The sequence below is a fragment of the Megalops cyprinoides genome, chromosome 3, assembly GCF_013368585.1.
Source record: "Megalops cyprinoides isolate fMegCyp1 chromosome 3, fMegCyp1.pri, whole genome shotgun sequence".
NCBI classification, from domain to species: domain Eukaryota; kingdom Metazoa; phylum Chordata; class Actinopteri; order Elopiformes; family Megalopidae; genus Megalops; species Megalops cyprinoides.
The window spans coordinates 12126230-12150869 of NC_050585.1; the positions used below are offsets into that span (position 1 = coordinate 12126230).

Consider the following 24640-nt stretch of genomic DNA (forward strand, 5'->3'; position numbering starts at 1 on the left):
TGCCAGAATGCCTGTTTAACTTGTTCATTTCTAACTATAAAAATAGTAGTAGTTATGCTTATACTTTCCACTCACGTATGTTTGTTTATAGTCATTACCAGTACTAGGTGTCATTACTTTCTTAAGATGGAACTGGCAACCATAGTTGTTGCTGCCACTCGTAACCACTCTATGTGAGATCCTGGTCACACTAAGAGGAGAAAGGAGATCTGTCAACCATATGCACAGTTTTTCCTAGCGGTTGGCTAAGGGGGTACACCCTCACACCCCAAGTATTCTTTCTACAGGCCGGGGTGATGTTCTGTGGGCTCAGATCTGCACTCTGTATGCTGTACAGAAACAGTTTTTAAATGCCAGGCACCACCATCAACCACTGTGATTTTTTTTTCTCCCTGTGCTTTTCTGCCTAATTAGTGTTGACTGTCCCTAACTTCTTCCATTTACACAGCTGCAAGCCAGAGATCCCTTTTAATAAATAAAGTGCAAATAAACAATCTCATGCAAAACACATTGTTCCCCTTACTTCAATGGAAAAAAGTTTAAGAAAACAACGTAGCTTTGTAGTTAGGCTTATTTTTTTCCTGTTCCAATCTTCGCTTATCCTCAGGACAGTGTACAAGCACAATACGATCACTTGTTTTCTGCCGTAGAAATTTGTCGGTCCATTGCAGTGCCGTATCAGATTTGAGTTGTCCTCACCACATGGAAGTCACAAGTTGATGACCTCTAGCTTATTCTCTTCCGTGACCCAGTGAAGAACTTGCAGTTAAAGGAATATGTGGCACATATGTGGAAATATGTGGCCAGGTTGATGCTGCAGCTTGTCACAATTGCATGTCATTGCCCACTTGCATTCCAGAGTCCCAAGCAACTTACATGCAGTAGATTACAATTTTATCCATTTATACAGCTGAATATTTACTGAGGCAGTTGTGGGTTAAGTACTTTGCCCAAGGGTACAACAGCAGCGCTCTAGTAGGGAATCGAACCTGCAACCTTTTAGTTACAAGCCCTGCTCCTTACCACTACACTGCACTGCTCTCCTAATATCTAAATCAAAAGAGCATGTCCTTAGGAGGACAGCTGAGATTATTGACTGAGTTTACCCCCCATATAGATGCGAATGACATTTGAGAGGCGCATCTGAATAAATGCCATATATTAGAACATCCTGCCTCAGAGCCTGTAGCTGAAATGCTGGTGCCTGCTAGTCTGGTGAACTGCGAGGAGGCGGTTAGTCTGCTATAGCTTTCTTGGACAGCAGTTTCTTGGAAGAATGATGTTGAAAGAAGGTATTAGAACACGCTGGAGGGAGTAGGCCAGGTTAATTGACGCTAGCTGGGAGAGTTATCTTCAGAAGGGCGCTGCACTCCGTCGAGCAGAGGTCTCAGAGCTGTCGGCGTTGTGTGAGAGCAGGTGTGAGGGCGTCGTTGCGGGGGCGCTCCGCTGAAGCTTGCAGTTTTGATTCTGAGTGCAGCGCTGTTGTTCCTGCGAGTTGCGAGGTATGCAACTTGTCAGAATTGGCTTCAGTAGCTTCAGTAAAGATGGAAGCTCTGCGAGTCTCCCTGACTGCGGGCAACCGCCAAACAAGCTCATAATGCGTTGCGTAGGTGTAGCTCCTGGTGGTATAGGCAGTATCATGACCACAGTGGCCGGGACACTGTGAAGTTACGGTTTAAAATAAACCAACATAGTTTCGGCCTGCACTGCACTGCTAAGAAACAGTTTCTTTTTTTTTTTTTTTTTTTTTTTTGGTCCCTATCTCGGCTGAATCACCGGCGATAAGGGAGATCAGTGACTTCAAAGCCGAGAGGCAGCATTCCCCGGCCCGGCTGTTTACTCTGCGCAGAGAAGTCTGAATTCCTCGCAATCATTTTTCCATGACATTCCAAGAAGCCCTCACTCCCGGCCGTCTGCTGGCTCAGCGTCAGGCCGTGGAGCGGGGACGGGCCTGGGCTCAGGAGGAGCGCCCGCACCAGACGCCGCAGCAACCCAGAGGTCATCCTCCGCTGGCCCACGCGCCCCCTGCTCCGTGGCCTCCTGGACGTAACGGGACGGTGCTCACGGCAGCGCACAGAGCGGCAGGGATCTTCTGCGCCACTCATGAGTTTGCCCCACTGAACTGGTTTCTGTGTGTGCGTGTGCATATGCGCGTGCGTGTGTGTGTGTTTACATTTTCCTAGTTCAGGAAATGGTTCACCCTACACGCTGTCCTTCAGCTCCGCGCCTGTGGTAGGATGATGATTGGCCGTCTGGGCAGGGATGGTGCCCTGGGTCAGAGCAGGCCGAGGGCTCTGTAGGTCCGCCGCGGGAGGTGAGGGAGGTGCAGTTCAGCGGCTCTGCAGAGAAGGCGATGAAAGGCCGCCATGGCGCGGTCACCCAGCGCCCGTCCTTCCTGCTCCGGCCGCAGAGTGACCCCGTGACCACGTCCAGCGCCCAACTGCACTCTCTGCCAGCCTGCCCACGTACGTCTCGGCTCTCGGCCGCTCCCACGCCGGGATTACCAGGCTCTTCGTCAAACGCGGTTCCGGCTGCTCCAGCGCCCAATGCAGTCACATGCTTTACCCTGTCTACCAGTGGGGAAGAGCCTTTTTCAGCCTAATTCTCCTTCAAAATATATGTGTCCTTCGGTGTTGTCTGTTGGCCTAGTTCTTCTCTGTTGGTCTAGTTCTTCTCTGTTGCTTTAAAAGGTGCTGTTAACTCACTCATTTGGCATGGATGATGCAGAATAAAGGTGAATAAAGGAGAATTCTGCTTATATGATTGATTTCAGTGTCAGCCACAGTGTACTCACTGTCGCTGTACTTACTGTATGCACTTTTGTAAGTTGCTTTGGATAAAAGCGTCTGCTAAATAAATAAATGTAAATGTAAATGTACTCTGGGTAACTTATAAACTTGCTGCTTTCATTGAAATAGATTTCTGTTTCAGGATCTAAAGCACTGCATCTCTGGTACTATTATGATTGCATGCAAAGAATGAGGGTTGGGTGGGGTCTTCTATGTACAATGGGCAGTGGATTGAAAACAGTATTGGGAGCCTCGCCCCACCCTCTAAAGGAGGGATATTCAGTAGCAATGCAGAAGTTGTTTATACGTAACCTCTGCGGATGCACTTCCAGAACCGTGCGCCTTCGCTTTCTAAGGCGAGCTCTCTAAGGTGACCTTCCAGTTGCCTCCCCACCAGCAGCCAGTCTCTCCTCCTCCTCCGGGATGCAAAGATGGAGATGTAGATGTTTGATGGCGCAGATTGCGGGTTTCGGGGGAGGGTGGGGGGGACGGGGGTTGAGTCGGTGTCTGCCTCGCCCGTCGGGGAGCACGGGCCTCCGAGTCAGAGTGCGGGACTGAGCGGGGGCCCCGTGCGTCAGAGCCCGAGAATGCCGCTCTGTGGAGAAAGACGTCAGAGCGCGGCACGGTTTTGATGTGTTCTCCCACAAATGACTTTCTTCCATAATTCCGTAAACACACAGCGGTGCCCGGGGAGTGCTCAGCGTTCTAGCTGGAATTCGCTTGTGTTTTTTCATCCGCAGCTTACAGTAACAACAGCAAGCCCAATCGACAGCATTGACTTTGTTGTAGAGGAAGCACTGGCAGATATTTTGCCTCCATCAGGCAAACTGCAGTATAATCCTTGTACTATAAACTTTATAAACTCTGGACTGTGCTGTAGGAGGGATATCTGATAGATTTATGATGATGATTTCCCTTACTTTTATTGAATTTTTCTCTTCCGCATTGCCTCAGCCTAGAAAATAAAACTGTAGCCACAGCTCACCATCCCAGAGAAACCTAATCCTACTTGCGCTCCAAAAGTGTCATTACACACAGTAACATTTTAAATCAGGTTTGGGTCCAGACATGGCTGAATGTCAAAAAAACTCTTTGAGGTTGTTGTTTCGGTAAGTGACAAGTTAAAAGATAGTCAATGGGTGAAGTGCGAAATTAAATTAAACTAGTAGTCTAACTTGCAGCACCTGTAACAGGTTAAAGATAAGGATCATTTTACAGGGGCCACGGCCTCAGCTGAAGTGTGTTGGCGGTGCATTGTGGGATACGGCAGCTTGGCACCTCATTCTATACCTGCTTGGAGGCTAGAGAGACACTTCCGCTTCAGGTGCTTTGTTTCCAGGTCCATTGTGCGGCCTCCGGCCCACAAAAGAGCACTGTGAAAGGGGAGGAATTCCAGAGGCTGCAAAGACACCGCGCAGAAAGCGGTTTCGTTTGCTGGGAGGGCCACGGCCCTGCGTGGAGGGAAGGCTGTGTGTCAGTGAGAGAGAGTGTGTGTGTGTGTGTGTGTGTGTGAGTGTGAGAGAGAGAGAGAGTGTGCGTGTGTGCGAGAGAGTGTATGTGTGTGTGAGAGAGAGAGAGTGGGGGAGGCAGAATCCATCAGAGCAAGCACAGCCTTGAACTTTGAGCTGAAATAAAGGAAGGTGGATGATTGCGGTGTCTCATCCTGTGTGAAAAGGGAGATATTAAAACATGCATGACGGGCCGAGTTTTTTTTTTTTTTTTTTTTATGTGAACGTTCATAAAACGCACCTGTCTCTCGTTAAAAGGACATAATGAAAGCCCCCCACCCCCCCCACGCCGTGACGCCCTCCCTGCAGCCTCTAAACGCGTGGCTTTCGAAAGGCCCCGTTTTATTTGGGTTTACAGCACACAGTAGCCAGACGTCAGCGGGGCCGGGCTTCTGGGAGCGGCACAGGGGGAGAGGTGGCTGAGGCTGGTGAGCGCCAGGGGCTGCGCAGAGCCAAGTGGTGCGTTGGCACTCAGAGATGATGTGGCCGGTGGTTACAGCTTTGGGGAAGGCAAGGCGGCGCAGAGCGGGAGATTAATAAGGATCGGACGGATTGGAAAAGGGACACTGGTTACAGACAGCCATTCTTCAGATCCACCCATCGCAACACGTTCCATATGTCTTGCCTGCTTGCCTATTTTTTTTTTACCCCATCTTCCATTTTGTATTGCGACTAAATGCGGGTTGCTCCTCTCCACAGTGAGCTTGTTTGCTGTGTTCCCTCTACAGTTTGAATTAGGGGCCGATTTTAATGCAATTTGTGGTCACGAAATTCCAAAACAGCATGAGATATGATCTTAATTTGGGGGTACTCTCGACGAGGTGGCCTTTGCGGATTTTGGTCGTGACCCATGGATGAAACAAACAACAACCAAAAAAAAAAAAACAACAAAAAACCCAAATCCATCCTGCTGGAATTGTGAGATGAAACTCAAGATGTCCTCAAAGAGGACCGTGCTGTGAGGTCACTATAGGAAGATCGAGCTCAGACTTAGTGAGAGGTACAGATGGGGGTTGTGGGATTGTGGGGGTGGGGGAATGTTGGGGGCTTTGTAGAGCGGAGGTCCAGCTGCCAAGAGCCAGCCATCAAAGCCCCCCCCAACCCCCCGCCAACTTTCCATCCACAGCTGCAGAGCGCTTCTCCTGAGAACGTGTCACAGTGTGTTGGAGAGAGGGTTTCTCCTCCTGAGAGCTCGTAGGAGAGACGGTTTCCCCTCCAGAGACTGCGTTGGAGAGAAGATTTCTCTTCCATAGAGCATCAGGGATAGGGTTTCTCCTCCAGACAGTGCGTTGGAGAGGGTTTCTCTCCCAGAGGGCACTTCATAGAGAGGGTTTCTCCTCCCGAGAGCATATCAGTGATAAGCGTATCAGAGAGTGCTTCTCCAGGGAGTGTGTCAGAGAGAGCGCTTCTCTTCTCCTGAGAGTGTGTCAGAGAGAGCGCTTCTCTTCTCCTGAGAGTGTGTCAGAGAGAGCGCCTCTCTCCTCCTGAGAGTGTGTCAGAGAGAGCGCTTCTGCTCCTCAGAACGTGTCGGGGAGAGGATGTCCGGGAGGGCTCTGCGTTTACGGCCCGCCTTTTAGGAAAGGCGGCTCATCAAAACGCCAGCGCGGGACGTCGCGTCAGAAGGGAAGCTCTTTGTTTACCCTATCTGTGAGCTTTGAAATCCATCACAGGGACTCTCATGGGAGGCCCTGCGGTCCCCGGTGGAAAGAATCCAGCGGGGCACAGATCTGGCCGGCCCGGCCCGTCTGGGCTGTGACTTGTGCGGCCCGCTCCGGCCCACAACAGAGGCCTGCCGCCGGACACGCTGGGAGCCGGTACTGTAAACAGCCGGAGGGGAACGGGCGGGAAGCCCGCGCACCACATTCTTTTGTTCTTTTTCTGTCAAGGGGCGCTTGAGAAGCCATTGACTGCTCCCGGACGCTCTGGGTCGCTCCCGTTTTAGATCGCCTCCCCATAGCCGCGCGGCTGGCTTTGATCCTTCCTGTTGCCCAACTGCTCCTGTAGTACGGTCGACACGAGCGTCCCACACATGGCGCTCGGAGCTAATTTTAGAAAGCTCATTAAATGTTTTAGGTCAACACCGCTCACAACAGACGCTGCGCAAACTGTACACATCGCTTACTGGATTGGCACAGGGTACAGTAGTAATAGTTCCTGATGTCATGGATTTCTTGTGCTGTGGCACTGTACGTACAGTAGAATTAGGCTCCTGTTCTAAGGCCTCTTGGTCTGGAGCGGGGACAGCTCCTCGCTTTGATGAACAGGCTGCAGTGGCAAACGCGTCAGAAAGGAGCGCCGCCCATCAGCCCGCCCCTTTTTACTCGTCCCCAGTCTGTGCTCTTCCTGGGGGATAGTAACGGGTCAGTGGCGCAGCAGGCAGCGTGCTGCGCTGCTCCTGCACACCGTAGCTGGAGTCCCCTGTGCTCTCAGTGACACTGCGCACCCTGCTGGCCACTGTGGGGAACTGCTGCAACACCACTACACCAGTGCAGTCACAGGGCTTGGAGTGCTGCTGCTGTAATGTTTTTGTGAGAGCATATGTACCATAATCACAGCTTCAGACATATAAAACAATAAAAAAAAATGCACAGGCAAGCTGACCTTTTTTTCAGAATTCCCGTGGACGTCTCCAAAGCATCTTTTATTTTTGTTGATTCTGGATAAGGCGATAGGATTGTGTTTTACTACTTAGCTGGCTGTCTGTGTCCCGCAGTACCAATTCACCTGCAGTTACCCGCTTTTTGACAAGACCAGTACAAGAGAAGCTCACTTAGCACGGCGTCACCTGAAATAAATAAAATGACAGGGGCTCATTTTTCATAGAAGTTTTCCTGTGTGCAGATCACAGTGCCAGTGCTGAGAAAAACACATGGCCTCTCACTGCAACACCTGACTATGCGTGATCTTAAGGTCTCATTTTGTGTCGGGGCATACGGAGGGTCTGGAAGTCTTTAAGCGTCCAAGACAAGAGGGACCATTTGAAAAGTAGGAAATCGTTCTTTGGAAGTTGGAAAACAAAAACCCCGGTGGTTTTGGGTAGCAGGGCTTTTCTAAGGCATGAAGTAATTATTTTGAAGTCATTATGGTATCGCGTTTCTGCGAGTTATTCACTGCGGTAACGGTTACTGGATCGCATGGGGGGGAGGGGTGGGCCTGACACTGTCAATAAAGTGGGGGAAATCTGACGCGCCTCTGTTTTGACAAGATTCAAGCGGTAATGCCTCGCGTCCGCCCGCGTTCGCCGGGATCGGAAACTTCTGCAGCGGGACTTTTCCAGATGTTTCGGAGGTAGGGATAGTTGTTATTTGCCGGGAGTGCGTGGAGGCAGTTTTCGGAGGAGCCACGGGCCCGAGGGCAGGGGGGTGGGAGGGCAGCTGTTGGCCTCCCCTGAGCGGCGCTGACATTTGCAATGAGATCCCTTCTCTCCGCCGCACTGCGGCTCTGCTCTCCCGGGCCCTGCCAGGTGTAGGGTTTCTCCCCCCCGCCAGCCCGGACCGGCACTGCCATGCGAGGCACCTCTGTCCCCGGGACTCCAGGTCGGGTCTTGCGGGCGACCCTTGCTGCTGGGGGGGGCATTCGATAACCTGCAGGGTGTGGTTGGGGCCCACCGTCCAGCTGTGTCGGGGTCTCCCGAACGGCACTGGACGTTCCTGCTTTCCGTTTAGGTCAAAATGGTAATGCAACTTGAGTGCTGTGGTCAGAACGGCGAGTAGCTGAAACTGCAAAACCTCAGTTACAAATCAACCACTTTGTTGTCTGTTGTGAATCTGAGATCGTGAGTGGCCACATGGAAATAAGATGAACCAGCTATTATTTTTGTCTGCCTCTGAACATGGTAAAAAAAAAAAAATTGAAAATGCAAAAACAAAGAAGGCTGTGCCTATGTCTGTATGTGCATGTGTGCTAGTGTGTGCAACACTGAAAAGTTTTAAGTCGACACAAATGCTGGAAAATTTATGCTGGAAGTGAGATGAATTCTCCTGGGTGCCAGTGAAGTAAACTTGGGGCAAAGTAAGTTAGCGCAAACACATCACATCGTGATGTTAATGGTTTATTCAACTTACTGGCTGGTACCAGTAATTAGTTTGGGACTGTTGGCACTGTTTTTATGAGAAGGGGCAGCAAACTGGTTTTTATGGCACTTCAACCATCTGCACCACCACCTCCAGCACCTGCTTGTCACCTTGGTGTAACCAGTGGGATAAGGGGGATATGAACAGGAAGTGCAGAAATTGTGCCAGGTGGGACGATTGCTGGTGGTACATTACACCATGACTGGTTACAATATAGAAAATATACTTTTACTCATATAGAAAGAAAGATGCATTTCAAAATATTGCTTCATTTTCCTCTTGGGAAGATAAATGTTTTCTGTCAGGATGTTCATTTGTGTGAGACATTCATGGTCCGTATAATCTGAGACTTGGAGGAAGGGGAAGCACAGGGGAAAGGGGTTAGGATTTTGCATCTAAAAATGATGAACGGTCCAGAAGAGTACATGGACATCTGCAGACTAAGGCTGCTTCAGAGGAATTATAAATCTCTTGTATAATCTGTCACTTTTCTTTGACGGGAGGCTTACAGCAGGTTGAATCCTTCACAAGCTGAAACAATCGTCGCTGTATCTGCCACCTCCTTAGCATGAGGACTGAAGTGTGTTTTTCAATTTATGAGCTATATGCAGTCTTTCACTGTGATCATATCTCAAACCTTCCTCATGTTGATGAAGAGTCCATAAACCAATTTTTGTATGGGGGGAAAAAAAAACAACTAAATAAAATTTTTTTACTATTTTTTACTATTTTGTTACAGTTTTTATCATGTGTTTAAGTGCATTTACACTGATAACTATTCACAAAAACAATCCCTTGGCCAATACAGAAAATTAATCTTTCCCTCCATGCACACACACACTTGCACACACACAGAAATACAATCTTTGTGTGCGTGTATATCATGTCTGATGCGAATGGTGAACCCTTCAGGAGGAATGATATAAGGACTGTGAGAGCAGAGAGGAAATACACTTAGTCAGTTCCCTTAAGCAGTTCCTTTGTGATTATGAGTAATCGGCCAAGAAACTGGATGGAGCAGTGCACCATTCCAACAAACAGCGTCTCCGCACAAGCAAGGAGAGCGGCGGCCGCGGCGGGAGCGACATTTTGAATGTAGTGTCAGTGCAAGCCAAGCGCATCCGAATCTGGGCCTGCAGCGCCGGCCGCGGGAGCCAAGCCCGCTTGAGGAGGCACGAGAGAGGAGCACCAAACGGAGGGATTCAACACAGCCTCAGATTAATGTCTCAGATGTCAGCCAGGACTCCCCTTCAGGACTGCCAGACCAGTCAAAATATCCCCGCAGCCATTTCCCAAGCCTCCTTTCTGTTTCCGGGCCTTTCCCGGGACACTGAGCCCCGCCATCCCCCCCGCCCTCACGCCCGCTCCAGACCCGGTTTGCGTACAGCTGCTGCTCGCTCAGCTTACACTGTGCCACAGGTGTCTCCTGATGGGAAATTTGGCTCCGTGGCCCGTTTGGACTGGGAGCTGTTGGAGTCTGATTGAGGGTCCCAGCTGCGGAGCTCAGAGGAGTGACGGTGAAGGCTCCTCTGGAAACTGGGTCGGAACAGAACCAGTTGAGGTGCCAAATATTTTTTTTTTCTTTTTTGGGCAGGGGAGGTGTGGGGGGAAGCTTGGTTAATGGAATTCTTCCTTGCGGTTCACAGGGTTGGCTCTCTGCAGATGTACTCGAAGGGCGCTTATTTTTCCTTATTGACTGTAAACAATGGGATTTTTACCTCCACATTTCCTGACATGTATTTTTGATTTTAATTTTGTTTTTTGTAATTAAAAAAGGACAAGGTCATTAAGAATATGCATGAAAACATTAATAGACTTATTTTGATTGAAATTGAAGGGCAGAAGCATACGAGACATGTCCCTTTGGTTGTAACACACACTGACATAACCGCCAAGGCTGAGCTTGTTCCTGGCATCAGATGAACAAGAAAAGCTTTCCCGATATTGGCGGATGAAAAAAGAAGACCCACAGGGCAGAGGGGAAAAAAATATTGACTTCTCAGCATAGCTGCTATTTACTTTTCCTTTTTTTTTCCCTTGCCGTTTGTTTTCAAGCTGTTAGACTTTAGCCTTGGGAGTATTTTGGTCAGACTGATTGAACTGAAGAGGAGGGTTGTCTTTAATCGTGGCTACAGAGGAATGGAAGGACATCTCTTGTGCTTTTATGGGTATAGACCTTGGAGTGACCATTGTTAACATGGATGGGAAACTGTTTGTAAGCAGTGTGGTTTCTTTTCGTGAAATGGAGACTCGACTTCTAGTTCTCAGGCCTCATTTAGGGCCCCCTCAAAACCAAACAAACCCATTTTGGTAGATCATATGGCTGTTACTGTCGCTGCTTGCAGTTCAATTCCAAAATTAGCGAGCAAAAATAGATGGAAGCTGGGCTGCAGCTTCCTTTGGCGTTGGCATACACACGCATATTTGCAGTGATTGTGTCTGTCTTACACTGTACAGTCTTTCCATACTAGACTTTGTGTCAAACTGGCATGTGACCAAACCATTGTCCACTTTGAAGGTTTTTAAGTCTTTATGACCATTTAGCGCAAATGATGGTGTCACTTAACAAAATGCCAATTATTACTTTTTTTTTTTAATCGTCAGCCATCTTTGATGTACAAAAGCTCCAGCGGCGGATAGTTTTGATTTCATTCCTGCTTGATAAGATTCCTCTCTGTTCACACAGAAGTGTTTTGGACATGCTGGTGACATCATGTCTCACCTCGATGAACGAGAGTCGCTAAAACATTGTCCTTTTTGTGTGCACAGGTCACGCTTTGTCACCTGTTTGTTCGGGAGCAGACAGCATGCAGACGTTTAATTCCTTTTTGACACATTTCCCTCTGCCCTCCTGTAAGGGAGCAGTTGCAGAGGTGTGGTGCGCGTGAGAATGGAACGGAGGAGGAGCCGTGATGGCAAGCCTGCATGATGACACTGATGCAGTGCTGCCTAATTCATTTTTCTGTTGTTGTCTCTGGAAGCTCCAGGTCCTACTTCAGGCCTTTTGTTTTTGATGTAGTAAATGGCAAATGAGCAAAGCAGCTGCTCGAGCCAGACCAAGACCACGCGCTGCACGCAGGGGGAGAGCGATACTCCTTTTCTGTCCTCTGGGCGCGCAGTGTCCCGGGAAACGGCCTGCCTGCGTAGTCAATGCCCTCTCTCCACCCTCCATCGAATGCTCACTCCCCAGCTTAGCTCTCTCCTGGCAAGAATGAGGAACAGTGCAGTTATGTGGAACGAGGTAATAAGCGATGTACTTTCTGTTCCTTATGGTGTTCTCCCTACCTTCGTGGAAGGAAAGAGAACGGAAGAGAACATCTCTCTGTGGGTAGCACTGGGTGGGGTGTCCTCTGTGAGTGGCGTGACGTGTCTTCAAAAAGCCGCCCTCTTCCTCTGCTAAATCTCCCCCATTTTCCAGATTTCAGTGGCACGCCCTGGTATGCCATTGGGTCTCAGCAGGGTGTAATTTACACCGTGGTTAGCCTGGTGCCCCCATGCACTCTGTGCGGATGCCAGCGGGTGGTGGCCCGGGCTGCGGCATACCTTGCCCTGCGGCCCCGGGCTCGTTGGGCGGCGCACACACTCTCCATCGGCGGACGCGAGGGCGCATGACGTCACGCCCGGAGAGCGGCCAGCCCTCCATATCACCCCCGGGGTCTTTTAATTTTGGGATTTCCGCTGGTGAGATCAGGGGAGTCCCATGACTTCAGCCCAGCCACATGAAACCCCGCGGCAGATGCTGCTCACCCTCATGGCCTGGGCTGGGGGGGGGGGGGGGGGGGGAGCCAGCGCTCCCAAGTAAGCCCCCATTGCTGGCGAGTCCCGGAGGGGGGGGAGACGCACGCACATCTGGCCTTGCTTGCAAGGGGATGAAAGTGAAGTGTCCACCCCATCGCTGTGTGTGCACCCACCCCCCCCAACCCCGGCACAACCGCCCGCGGTCACCGCTGCTATTTCTGGAGCTCTTGAACACCGGCCCCTCGCAACTCGCACCGACGCATGGAGCGTCCTGCACCACACGAGTCCTGCAGCGCCGTTATGGGCTGGACTCGGCATTAGCAGCTGCCTCCTGTCCTAATCGCGCACCACATTGGGAGGGTTTACATTTTATAGCCCTGATGTTGCCTCCACGATTGCTTTTGATTTAGCACCTGTCCGATTTTAGGGAACTGGAGCGGTCTGACGGGTTTGTGTTTTCTGCTTGTTTTGTTTTTTGTTTTTGATAAGGAGTCTATTAGTCAAATCTGAGCCCACATATGGAGGAAGCACAGGGTATCAGCCGCTGTGCTTATCGGGAACCAGGTAGAGGGTGGGATCCTATTTCAGACATATCTGCACAGCTTCACTCCTGTGCGGTCGAACAATAGCATCCACCTCTTTAGACACAGGAGAATATAATTATTTGTAAAGTGGAGGTTGGGGAGGACCACAGGAATAAAAAACACTCCCATCAGTGGTAGCAAACAACGGTTCAGGCAAGTTGTGTACCTTTTCTTATCTTGGCATAATCAGATCATTTTTAATTGCAACATTATGGGCCGTTCCAAACCATTCAGGTGTGACATTGACATTTTGAGCATGCCCGTTTTCCCTGCACCCAGCGTGGCCATTTCTGTCGCCCTATATGGCACCCCGCCCTAAACCGCGTGCCCTGTGTCCTTCCCCACAGTCCCACCCGCTGTCCCTGTGCAACACCAGCGAGGACGAGCAGCAGGCCACCGTCTTCATCAGCATCGTGAAGCTGGAGAGCCTGGAGCGCAAGGTGCCCCAGTGCCTGCCGCTGCTGGAGAAGGTAAGGCCGGATCCCGGGTGCATTGTCCCACTAACCTCTACCCGCCGCGCGGCTGCTCAGTGCTGCCGCCTGTGCGCGCACACACCTTCCACAGCCCAGAGCTCTCCTCGGAGCACACCTGGAAGATGTTTCCTGAAGAGAAAAATAAGTGGTTGGTTTTATTGTAAGATGCACAAGTTCATCGGTCACTTCTGGAAGGTTACTTCTCGAATGCTTTTGTTTCCCCCACCCCAATGAATTTCTAGCTGATTTAAAGTTCCGCTCAGAAATGTAGTTTGAATACCCAAAGAGTGGTAAAGTGTCAATCATATTAGAGCGAAACAGCCCCTTTGTTTAAGATGGTCTGTCTCGGTCCAAAAAGCGCACCCACGCGTTTGGAAAACGAATCAAACGGCGGAGCGGGAGGACTCTCGCCGGCGCTCCTCGTGTTTTTATAGTGAGCACGTCTGCCATTGAAGCTGGACTGGCCTTTACTGGGGGATTTACGGATATTACTTGGCCCCTTTCATGGTATTGGGGGAGCAGGATGTTGGCAGGGCCTGAATGTGATTGCGGGGATGTTTGATATGGCTGCGATGGTCCCGCTGGGGGAAGAGCAGGGCAGAGCTGGTATGTGAGAGCGGGCTTCCTGGCTCAGACTTGAGAAATGCAGGCCCAGCTGTCGCCAGGGACAGCTCCACTAGGGCCCCCAGCTGCTTTCCCGCATCCCCGCGCTCCAGTGCCACCGAGGACCTCTGGCGCCATGTTGGATCGTTCGGAACAAAGGTCAGAGGGAGGAGATGGCGATGCACTGGAAGTGTAAATTCAGGGCCACACGCAATATGGTGTTCAGAGCTCCGGTGGCCGCTGGGGACGAGGGTTTGAAGCTCATATCCCAGCTGTAACTGAGTGATTGAGCAAGGCTAACACTACTTCCAACCCTCAGTAAAAGTTGTGCTGTATAACTAGGCTGCAGGGTAAGATTTACACTTGCAGTTCTTGTACGTTTTGTAAGGAATTGGTGAAGCAAATAACCGTGATGATTTAAACCATATTCAAAACAAAGAGGAAAAATTATTTCTACAACATCAGAATTCTCATTTAATTTTGACTGCGGGTTTGTAAAGGTAGATTTTGATTGAACCAGAACTTTTGGACTTAAATTGTCTCCCAGACTAAGGGGGGAGGGGGGGAGGAGTGCTTTTGCTTGCCCTTACTGTTCTAGCCAGTTGCTGCGTGAGACCTGTTGATACACAGGTGGTGTTATGGGGAAGATTACTGTGTCAAGTTCAGACTGTCTCCAAACACTGATTAAAGCTTTAATGGCAACACTCTGTTGTCCCTAAACACAACAGCGGGATCCAGATTCCTCCTGCGAACTGTCCTTGAACTACAGTTATCGCGGCTGCGCTCTTTAAGCCATAACCAATACATTCCACACGCTTTGCATTGTGGTCGATTCGCCTTTCACACAGAAAGCCGTAAATATATTTTGCTGTAAACAGACAGTTGGCCGCGCGTTCCATAGTGGGCAGAGTTTCTCGCACAACCGCTCCAGCTCCGGGCTGAAGCCACGCTATTTTCAAAGAACACGGCATAGGGCTGAATGAACCAGTTACACTCTGACCTCGAGACTAAAAAAAAAAAAAATGAATGAAGAAGAAAAGTACCGTCTCATTACAGCTTCATTAAGTGCACTTGCTTTGCAAATCTATATATACAAAACAGATATCCACTTGTGGCCTACATGTCTCTGAATAGATTTCAAACCCAGAGTATTTATTTTTAATAATTTTCTGTCATTTTGATTCACAACTTGCTTTGCTGTAATTTTAACTGTAGTAAAAGTAAGATGGATCCTGTCACCCCATCACCAAGCTGAATGAAAATGAGTCCAGTTTGTGCACATTTAATTAATTTAATCTATTGGACTCATTAACAACTGTAACTGAATGTATCTGAATCCATTTCTGACCTGGCACAGAGACAGGCTTGTTGCCAAGTATTAATAAAATGCCCTTTGACCAGACCTTTGAAACCATCATCTTCTTGTTCAAATTGCTAACGTGTTCATTTTGGTTTTGGCAGCTGTGCCTGGTAACTATGGAACTTTTTATGGCAGGTGTTCCCAGACTGGCCATACCTGTGGCCATATTTATACTTTTTAATGTAGTCATTGCATGCTCATTGTCACATTACTGTTTGACCCAAAATGAAAGACCAACACATGAAAGCGTCCCGTTTTGCTGTTTCTTCACTCCCCACTGTCATCCATAACGCCCAGTTAAAGGAGAGATTGGGTCTCTCCTGTGAAAGGAAGGGAAGGGACACCACAGGGACTGGATTTTGTGTCTGATTTAGCCTCCCCACCCAGGTGCTGTGAAAACTGAGGTAGTTTCACCAGGATGGTAGCTACCAGCTATCGCTGGCAGCTAAACTTTGTACGTCACAGAGGGTTGCGATGCAGGAGTTCTGGTTCTGAATGGGTAAACAGGTTGTAGGGAATGAGAGCGCTGGAACTACTGTGCCAGAGCAGTGGATAATGATGGCCGCTGTCCTCTCCAGCCGGCCAGGTGACAGCAAGGCCAGTGTGTTTGTCGAGCTGTGTCGTCGCCCTCTCCTGGTGTTCACTGCTGACCCAGTTTGCCTCCCAGCCCCCGAGCGCAGCTTTCACCTCCATTTGCATTTAAAAGCAGTTCTCGGCATGCAAATAACAGTATCAGGATTTGATGGGCGAGTCCCAGGGTTCAGGAGTGCCATTGTGCAACGTGTACTGACTGCCCCCCCCCCCCCCCCCCCCCCCCCCGCAAACTGCTCGACATCATTCACAGTTCATAATTGCAGTGGGCTGTAACTGGTCACCCATCACTGATTCTCAAGCTAAACGGAAACTAGCGCTCAGTGTGATCATTGTGGCATAGTGGGGGCATTGCTGTTGTACCCTTGAGAAAGGTACATCACCAAAATTGCTTCTGTAAATACCCAGCTGTATGAATGGATGATGTGTACGTAACTACCTAAGATGTTCTAGATTAGAAGGTCTGCCAAGCTACATGGCTAAATCGCATCTTGAGCTGAACTCCCTGACAGACTTCATCTCTGCAAAGATGCAGTCTTAATAAAGAGCAAGGTATTAAGAGGGGGGTCTCTTTCACCAAGCCTGATCTCCAAGAATGGCTGTACATGCTCTCCATGTCTGGACATGTTGGCACTCAAAGAAAACCTCGCTCCTTCATTCCCTGTTTTTCCAAAGCAGTTTCATTGCCCAGTAGTAATCCCGGTGCCTTCTAATTCTCTAATTCTGTCTGGGAGGAAAAAAACTCTGAGCAGGGAGGGACAGTAAAATGGGTGTGCGTGCGTGTGTAACGCTGAAATTCTTCTCCTCTTAACTTCCTTTCAGCACTCTAAGAAGCACTGCCAAAGCAGATAGTCACAGAGTGGCACTTAAGAAATGTGATAGGTCTGGAAATGACCACAAAACAAAGTTGGACTGAAATTATATGTTGAAATGTTGATTTTTACTAGAAGGATCTTGTTTTGGTTTGGTTGCACAAGTGTACAAGATATTTGCACCACTGTGCTCTGAGAGTTCCTTTGAATTTCTTTTGACTTTTTCTTCTTGTGTACTCCCTCCACCTCATTTTGCATAGACATAAAGCCTTTTTTTGTTGGACTTCAGTTTGTAACTGACCCCCCTCTGTGCTTGGCTTCTAGTACGGCCTGTAGTGTTGCCCTGCTGATGACTGAGCTTTGAATGGGAATGAGAGGTGCATGAGGGGTTATGACTGGACCCTTGCTGGTGATGATAATATGTGTTTTTGTGTGTGGGGGGAGAGGGGCTGTATTCTCCACCCAGTGTCTAGATGTGAAAGCGTGCCTCACAAATGGCATTCTGGGACTGCCCTCCGTTTCCTGTGGGAAATGCAGCTGAGAGGGTGGTGATGAGTACATTGAGCAGCACCGCTAAACGCCTTGGCAACCCCCGCCCTCCCCCACCCCCTGACCCGGACGCCTAACGAGCCACTCAGCATAACGATGGAGGGGGTTTCGGGGTGTCAGCACCCAAAGGAGCTGAGGGGTCACCAGCCACCGCGTCGGTTGGCCGGGAGATGCGCCATCACAACCCCCCCCCCCCCCCCCCCACCCGAGCACAGAGATGGTGCAGCTCCATGGCACTGCGCGCACGGCGGCACAGGAAGAGTAGCCCGGGTCACAGGAAATGTTAGAAAACAAGGGAAATCCGCTGAGAGATTAATAAATCAAACCCGCGAGACTGTTTTTGTTCCCCTCTGATCATCTGAGGTTGCCCTGTCGGGAAGCCCCTGCCTCTGCCCCTGTTTACACCAGCGGACGCGACGAGGCTGGGCTCGGGCTGTTTTTGTTCGGTAGTTTGAGTCAAACGTCTGCTGTAACTCACGGGAGACATATCAAGAATGGACTGCCGGAGAAACATCTGGAAAATATCTGAATCAGCATTGAGGGCAAATGCAGAAAGCAGGTACAAAAGGGATATCTCAGAATAGATGCACTGATTGTGAAGGGCCTAGGCACTGTTGTTGTTTAAGAGATCAGGAGAGAGTCCATAACGGCAGATTTTAAGCTATCGTGCAGCCCGTGTTTCACACATCAGACGGCATTAATGGGCAAGTGCACTGTGTGGCTGCCTGAGTCAAGGCAACTCCACGCCACATTGGCTGTGTGTCATCGGCCACTGGGCCAGCAGACCACCTCAGTTTGCTTTTAGCTCCGTTCCAAGTGCCTCTCCCCATTGTCTCGCCCTCAATCGCGGTTCTGTTGGGATCTCCGAAGTTTTGGCAGGCTCGTTTTAACGCACCCAAAGTTCCTTTTAAATCCTTTGAAGCATGCTTTTTCTAAAAAAAATATATATATATAACTCTAGGCCACCATGATCTTAAGCCTTCAAACAAGGCTTATAAACAAGGAAATGCATGCGCTGCTCCGTCACTTCTCGTCATCCTATTTAAGGTTTTTTTTTTTTAGAGAGAGCGGTCGGAACAAGGGCGCTCCTCGGCCCCGCCGGGCCTGCAGCGGCGGGGCCCGGGCGGTGATTAATGCGTGGGTCTCTGCGGCAGGGTTGCCGACTCTCTCTCTGCACTTGAAAAGCGGGCCCTCGTCTCCCCGCCTCGCAGGCACTCATTCGTTCCTAATGCGGTCTCCAGCCAGCCGGGGGGCTGGCGCTGGAGGGGAGGGGAGGGGAGCGGAGGCGGGGCCTCTGGGAGAGCAGGCGTCGGGTTGCTGAACGGGCGGGCCTGACCTTCGGCTTGTTGAAAGCGCAGCAGTTTGGGACATTGTTTAGCTCTGGCACCACTTCAGTCGGACGCACTCCCTCTATCTGTTTGACTTTTTAATCCATTTAGAGTGGTTGCCGGGGAGAAGTTACAGATTGCGCAGGGCCGGTGCCAATTTCTGAGGAGCGTTTGGGCCGCTCGTCTGAGGCCCAGGGGATGAGCTGGCGCTAAGGGTGTAGCGTGGTGAGCACGAGGGGGGAGATGAGTCCAGCAGCGTAGAAACCAGGCCCAAAAAGGAAAGGGTTTAGACAGGCCTGTAACATTCACTCCACCTCCGTGTTGTCTTGTGTGCATGTTAATACTCACTGAACAAACATCCTAGCAAACTTTAGTATTCACACAGCGCTGATGTCAGTGTTTTTCAAACGTTGTTGGAACTAACTGGTGTTTTCCAACAACAGCACACTGACAGACAGCGTTGTTGCCGGGCAATTCCCAGAACCCGGGCCTCAGACTCTGTGCCCTTTGGCTGAAGCTGTAACTGTCGACACTCTGAGGGGCTCCCTGCTGTTTGTCAGCGAGCTTCAGTTCGTCTTGTGGCTCCACAGCCCGGAGCTTCAGTCAACAGCGAGGTCCGGGCAGGTATTGTCAGAGCATACCTGGATTCCTTCCGTAGCACTCTTCTCCCAGCCCACAGCAAAGTTCCAGGCCGCCTCACCCCCGCCTTGATTCTTTTCTCTTCAAACAATGGCCTTTAGCTTTCGTTTTCGACTCTTTTTGTTCACAAACTTGTTTCGCTCCCACAATGCAGGAATGCCACAAATCCACCATTTGGGGAGTGAACGCCCAACTCCGTCAGGTCTCCAGGTTTCACCTGAAGCCCTTTGAATGTCTGTTTAGGTTTAACTTTTCAAACGTGTCCCCAGGCACCACATACCTCTCCTGCACGCTAACTGCAAAAGCGACCAGAATTAATGAACAGAAGCTTTTACGTGGTCCAATTTTCCTTGTGTCTCTTTCTCTCTTTGTTTTTTTCCCCCTCATGCCCCTTCCTCCGGGACGCCCACAGTTCAGTGGGAATAGCGTTTTGCAGTCTTTGAGTATGGAGAGCCCTGTTTAGAGCGATGGTTGCACATTGCCTGCCAGCACAGTTCCCTCCTTTACATGCACCTCTTCCTATCCTTCCTGGTTTATCCTCCCCAAGCTGGATGGTGCCACACAGTCACACACTTGACCCTCTCCGAAATCCCAAAATCAGACCCCCCCAACTCTTATATCCATTTACGTCAGCCAGTTAGAATTCTATTTTTTGTCAGGCACTTTGAAGGAGATGAAACTGATTTCACGGCCAGTTTGACAGGGAGTCAGATAGTCTGTTCAATAGATTTTTTTTTTTTTTGTTTTTCTTTTGGTCATTTTTTTTCTTTCTTTTAGTGAAAATGCTGGTCGTGTATCTCTCATTTTGTGACGGGAGGCATGAATTTGGCTCCCTAATTCCTGTGCCACTGTGCTGTTTCCACAGCGTTGTGTGCTGATATTATCAGGGAAGCGGGCCGCGGTCGTAGGACTTCTGATATGCGAAAACAATAAGAGCCTTTGTGAGGCCGTCCCCAAGCGCGGTGCGAGTCACTCCGCAGCGCCAGATGAAAAAGTATTTAAACAATGTGGAGGACGGCACAGGCTGCAGTGTTTGATGTTGTAACCGTAAGGATCCTGGCGTGGAGCCGGTGGGTGAGCTTGACACTTAACTAGCGTGACCTTCAGCCTCTGCGCTAACTCTTCAGCTGAAGTGGAGAGCTAAAAGACATGCCGTTGCATTTCTTTTTTTTTTTTTTTTTTTTTTTTTCTTTTTGTCCTTCTCATCTTGGAACACGGACCCGCTCTTTTGCAAACGCCTTTAAACAAAGGGAAATCATGAATGTCTGGAATCCTGGATCTGCGCAGCGAGAATGGGGTTGGAAGGGGGCGGCCTCGTCTTTGTTTTAATAGATCTAGCGTAGTTGGTGTAGTGTATTAGATTTGCTCCCAGGACGGGTTCAGCTCCTTTCGTGATTTTGAGTTTCTTTGGGCATAAAGACCCTGAAACAAAATACCCCTTCCAGGTCTTTTTTTTTTGTTCTCACAAAGCCCTTGAAATGCTGTCTCTCCCATGGAAAAAACATGCGATAAACCCCCCTGTCTCCAGGGCCCTGTTTTTCTGACTAAATATTTGGAGATTGTAACATAGCTGCGGAGCAACGCAGTGATGACCAGAGGGGCGATGTGGGTGATGAGATGATAGCAAACAGATGACAATGATAGAGGCCATTTCTATGGCGACCGCTGTTTCACACTACTGTCACTGAACAACAGGACACAGTTGCTGTGGGGCCCCACCAATCCTCCCCCCCCCCCACCCTGGTGTTTGAAATTTAAGGCCCGACCAGACTTGAAGGTGATAAGTCTTTAGCTGCCGTCATAGAGGCGGCAGCACGCTGTACCGTCCAGCGGAAACGAGCCAAAGTCTACAGACAGGGCGGTAAGGACAAGCGAGCCTAACACTCTGCCCCCCCTTAACTTCGCCACATAGCGTTTCTGTGTCTCCGCGTCTCTGTGTGTGAGGGAGACGGAGATAACGCCATTCAGAACAGGGCCACCTGTGATAAACAATGTGCCGGCCGTGTAATCCGGCGAAAAACAGGGCGATTGAACCCGCGGCGTTCCGGCATGCCCCGAGCGTTGATATCCTCCCATCTGAAACGCCGCAGAAAGCCGCCTGTCAACAGGGCCGGGGGGGGGGGGGGACGCAGCCTGAGGAGCGCTCCCAAAGAATGGAGTAAATCTGTCTAATCTCCACATCCAAACAAGCAATAAGCCTCCGCGTCCCCCCCCTGCTATTGAATGCGTGCGCTAACGCTCCGGCGCTGGGCTACGGTGTGAAAACAAAGCGAGCGTCCGAGAGAAGCCAAAGCCGTCTGCCTGGATTTGTTTTTTTTTACTTTTTCATTGTCATGTCAAGAGTCATACCAAGGACTACATTTTATGCACATTTGGTTTGGATGTGTTTCCGGACCATTGATTGGAAGCAAATGTGCATTCAAGCCACTGAATTGCAATGTAATTTGGGTTCAGGGAACTTCCCTCATGAGTTCATTGGCTGGCCATGGGGGTAGTCAACAATAAGGAAATCTGTATATGGTGTATTACTTTACTTTAGGCTTCATACCTGAAGGATTAGTGAATGAAAGCTGGTCTCCTTTGGAAAGCACTTCTTGGCACCATTTGCACCAATAAGGTGAACGCTGAAAGGTTTCTCATGAGAATAAAGCTGCTTTTCCAGCAGATATGCCTTCCCCTCCCCAGCCTTAAACAAATGGTCCCAAGTCTCACATTTGTGGTTTTGAACAGTTGATTTAAATGTGAAACTGGAACATTTGTGCAGCCGTCTCACTCCCAGAAATGTGTGCTTATGTGTAACGTGGAATGGGATTCTGGCTGTGGTGGGTGAAGGTCAGAGAGAACAGGGACAGAGTGACACCAGAGCAGGTCAAGGGCAGGGCACAGATCCTCTGGCAGGTGGCATGGTAGCATAGAGGTCAGGAACTTTAGGAGCTGTAGTCAGACATTTACAGGTATGAATCCTGGCCAAGGCACTGCTGATGGATAACACTTGTCTGGAGGTAAATAATAGAGACAGTTACATTTCAGTCCAGCCAGATCAGGAAATGGATTGAAATTCAGTTATTTAAAAAAAAATCCTCATAGAAAATGCAGTCTTCCATTCATTCATTAATTGAATTTAAGTTGATCCTTGGATTGACTGATTTGAAATTGAATTGACCCAAGATCTATCTCTCAGACATTCAGCCAAGTGGCTGGTAGCACTGTCATAATGAGGTAAAATAGATGTACAACTGAGTTTCATCTAGGTAGCAGCAGAAGGTGGTGCCACATGTACGAATGATTCTGCATAAGGGGAACATATACAAAGTTAGGGGCAAGGAGCCAAGAATTGATCCCTGTGGGACCCCGTGTGTAAAATCAGCCTTTTTAGATCTGAGTCTAACTAAAAAACTTGAAAAGACATTTTCAAGTCATCGATTACCTTAACAAACACAGCGTTAGTGCTGTAAGTGGAGTAAAATCCTGGATGAAGCTTCGGTGCTATTTTTGCTGAGAAACCAATTGCAGTCTTAACATACTTAACATTGCTAGAATTCTTAAGGTGGATTGCTTTAGTAAAATGAAGGATATGATAAATTTGTGAGCTGCACATGATGAGGGCATATACTAAGCAAATACTGTAATGTCTTGTTATACGTAGTTACCAAGATGGATGTTTTTGTTAGTCTGGTATGCTGTGCTAGCAGAGGTCAAGTAGGGGTGGGCCAGTAAGAACAGGGTGAAAGGTAACCAGTACAGTCAGCATATTTCCCTTTGATGTGTGGAGGAATTTTTTTTTTTTTTTGCTGGCCACTTCTCTGAGCCAATCTGCTCTTAGATGCATGCTCTGGTTGGCTTTTAACCTCCATGTAGCTGAGGGCCAAGGTTTACCAAAGGGTCAGCACCAGCAGTATCGTTCTCCTTGAAGGCTGCGTTACAGGTCAAAATGGCATTAACCATTTCAACTTCAAAGCATTTTTTTTTGTTCTCGGTTTTCTTATATCCAGACCTGACATCAAAACTATGTGGTGCTAGTGTTTAGCTTTATTAAGCAGTTACTCTGTTTTAAAGGTATGACATAATCGTTAGTATCAGAAACTATTCACCGTACTGTGGAATTAATCTTTTAATCACTAACATTGCTTGGAGTCTATTTTACAATATTTATCGGTTATCTGGTTGGAGTTTGTTTGATTAATTTCAAATTCTCTGAACATCTAAGAATGAACCACAGGGAAAGAATTTGCTTAGATGAACCATACTTGCTAACTCTGTTCATTGATTTCATGGCTGATTTAATGCTTGATAAATCTACCAAGTCATATTTTCTCATAGGAAAACCCTAGGTGCTTTTTAAACTGATCTGTCTGTTTGTAATGTTTTACATTAACAGAGATTTCAGGGTACTACCACTGTCTGGAAAAGAGCTCATATCCACTATATAAATACAGAATAGCCCTCACTGTATTAATTATTATCCTTGTGTTTTTAATACATCAATACATGTTAAAAAAAGTATTTGACTAGTTGTGCAAAAGCACCACCATATATCCCCCATTAATAAATTTTAAAAAACAGCAAGAAGCAACCAGTGGGCCAAAATTCTTGTCGGGGGTTGCACAAATACCTACATTGAGCTCAATGTCGACTTTTTCCTCATTTGAACAAGCGTTTTGAAGCACCTTGTTTTCACATCAGTGGCATCAATAAACTGCATGCTTTTCCAGTTTCACATGTTCTGCATTTTGATGTTGACTGCAGCTAGGCAAACAGCGCTGAGATACACGCCCCCCCCCCCCCCCTTTCCCTGTCTGTACTGATTGGCAGAGTAAACCGTTTGGGGCATTGAGAAACGGCTGCATTCCTCCAGAGCGCGTTTAGGAGTCAGACGACGCACCGTCTTCTGCGCCGACGCCGGCGCTGTCTCGCACAAAGCCTCTTCTCAAGTCTTCACAGGGTAGTGCTTGAGTCTGGAGTGTTTGGTTGGGGAAGGGCGGTGGAGGGGGGGGGGGGGGGGGGAGAGGGGGGGGTTTGGATTGGATCTCTGTTCCAGCAGGACCTGCATCTGTATCATGTTCTTGTTTGCAAAACAGTGCATCTCAGATCTAGTGGAAAGATGGGGTCCTCTCCAAATGGAATTCTCCACTGAGTCTCAGTAGCCAGTGGAGCTGGAACAAATGCCTCAGTGCACTGCCATTTTGGTTCAAGAAGAGGAAGAAGTTGCTCACTTCCACTCCATTGAATGTCTCAGGCTGTTTTGAATTGTGTCACTGAATTTCTTGCATCATTTTGTGGATTAAGGCCAGTTTATCCACTCAGTGTAGTCTGCTGTAACAACTGGTGTCCTGATATAATTGCTTAATTTATTACAGTCAGAGCTCTATTATATAATCCCAAACAAAAATAACAACAAAACAGATTAAATGGGGTATTTCAATTTCAATTGAATGTGGCCAACTTTAATTGAACTTGAACTGGTGAATTTAGTGGGGAAAAACTGAACCCGCCTCAATTCTTATTCCCATAATTATAGATTTTGTATATGTGGTAAAGTACCACTGATGTAATGGAAATTTCCAGGTCGGCTGAAACAGTTGCCCTCCGGTCT

At 48.8% G+C, this 24640-nt stretch overlaps 1 protein-coding gene across 2 annotated transcripts in view; it reads left to right on the forward strand.

The window, feature by feature from the left end:
- LOC118775768 (E3 ubiquitin-protein ligase RNF43) overlaps positions 1-24640 on the forward strand; it is an 85437-nt gene that overhangs the window by 40088 nt on the left and 20709 nt on the right. For both annotated transcript variants that reach the window (XM_036525851.1, XM_036525852.1), the window contains exon 2: positions 13040-13162. In XM_036525851.1, coding sequence (XP_036381744.1) covers positions 13040-13162 — 123 coding nt within the window. The remainder of the gene's footprint in view (positions 1-13039; positions 13163-24640) is intronic.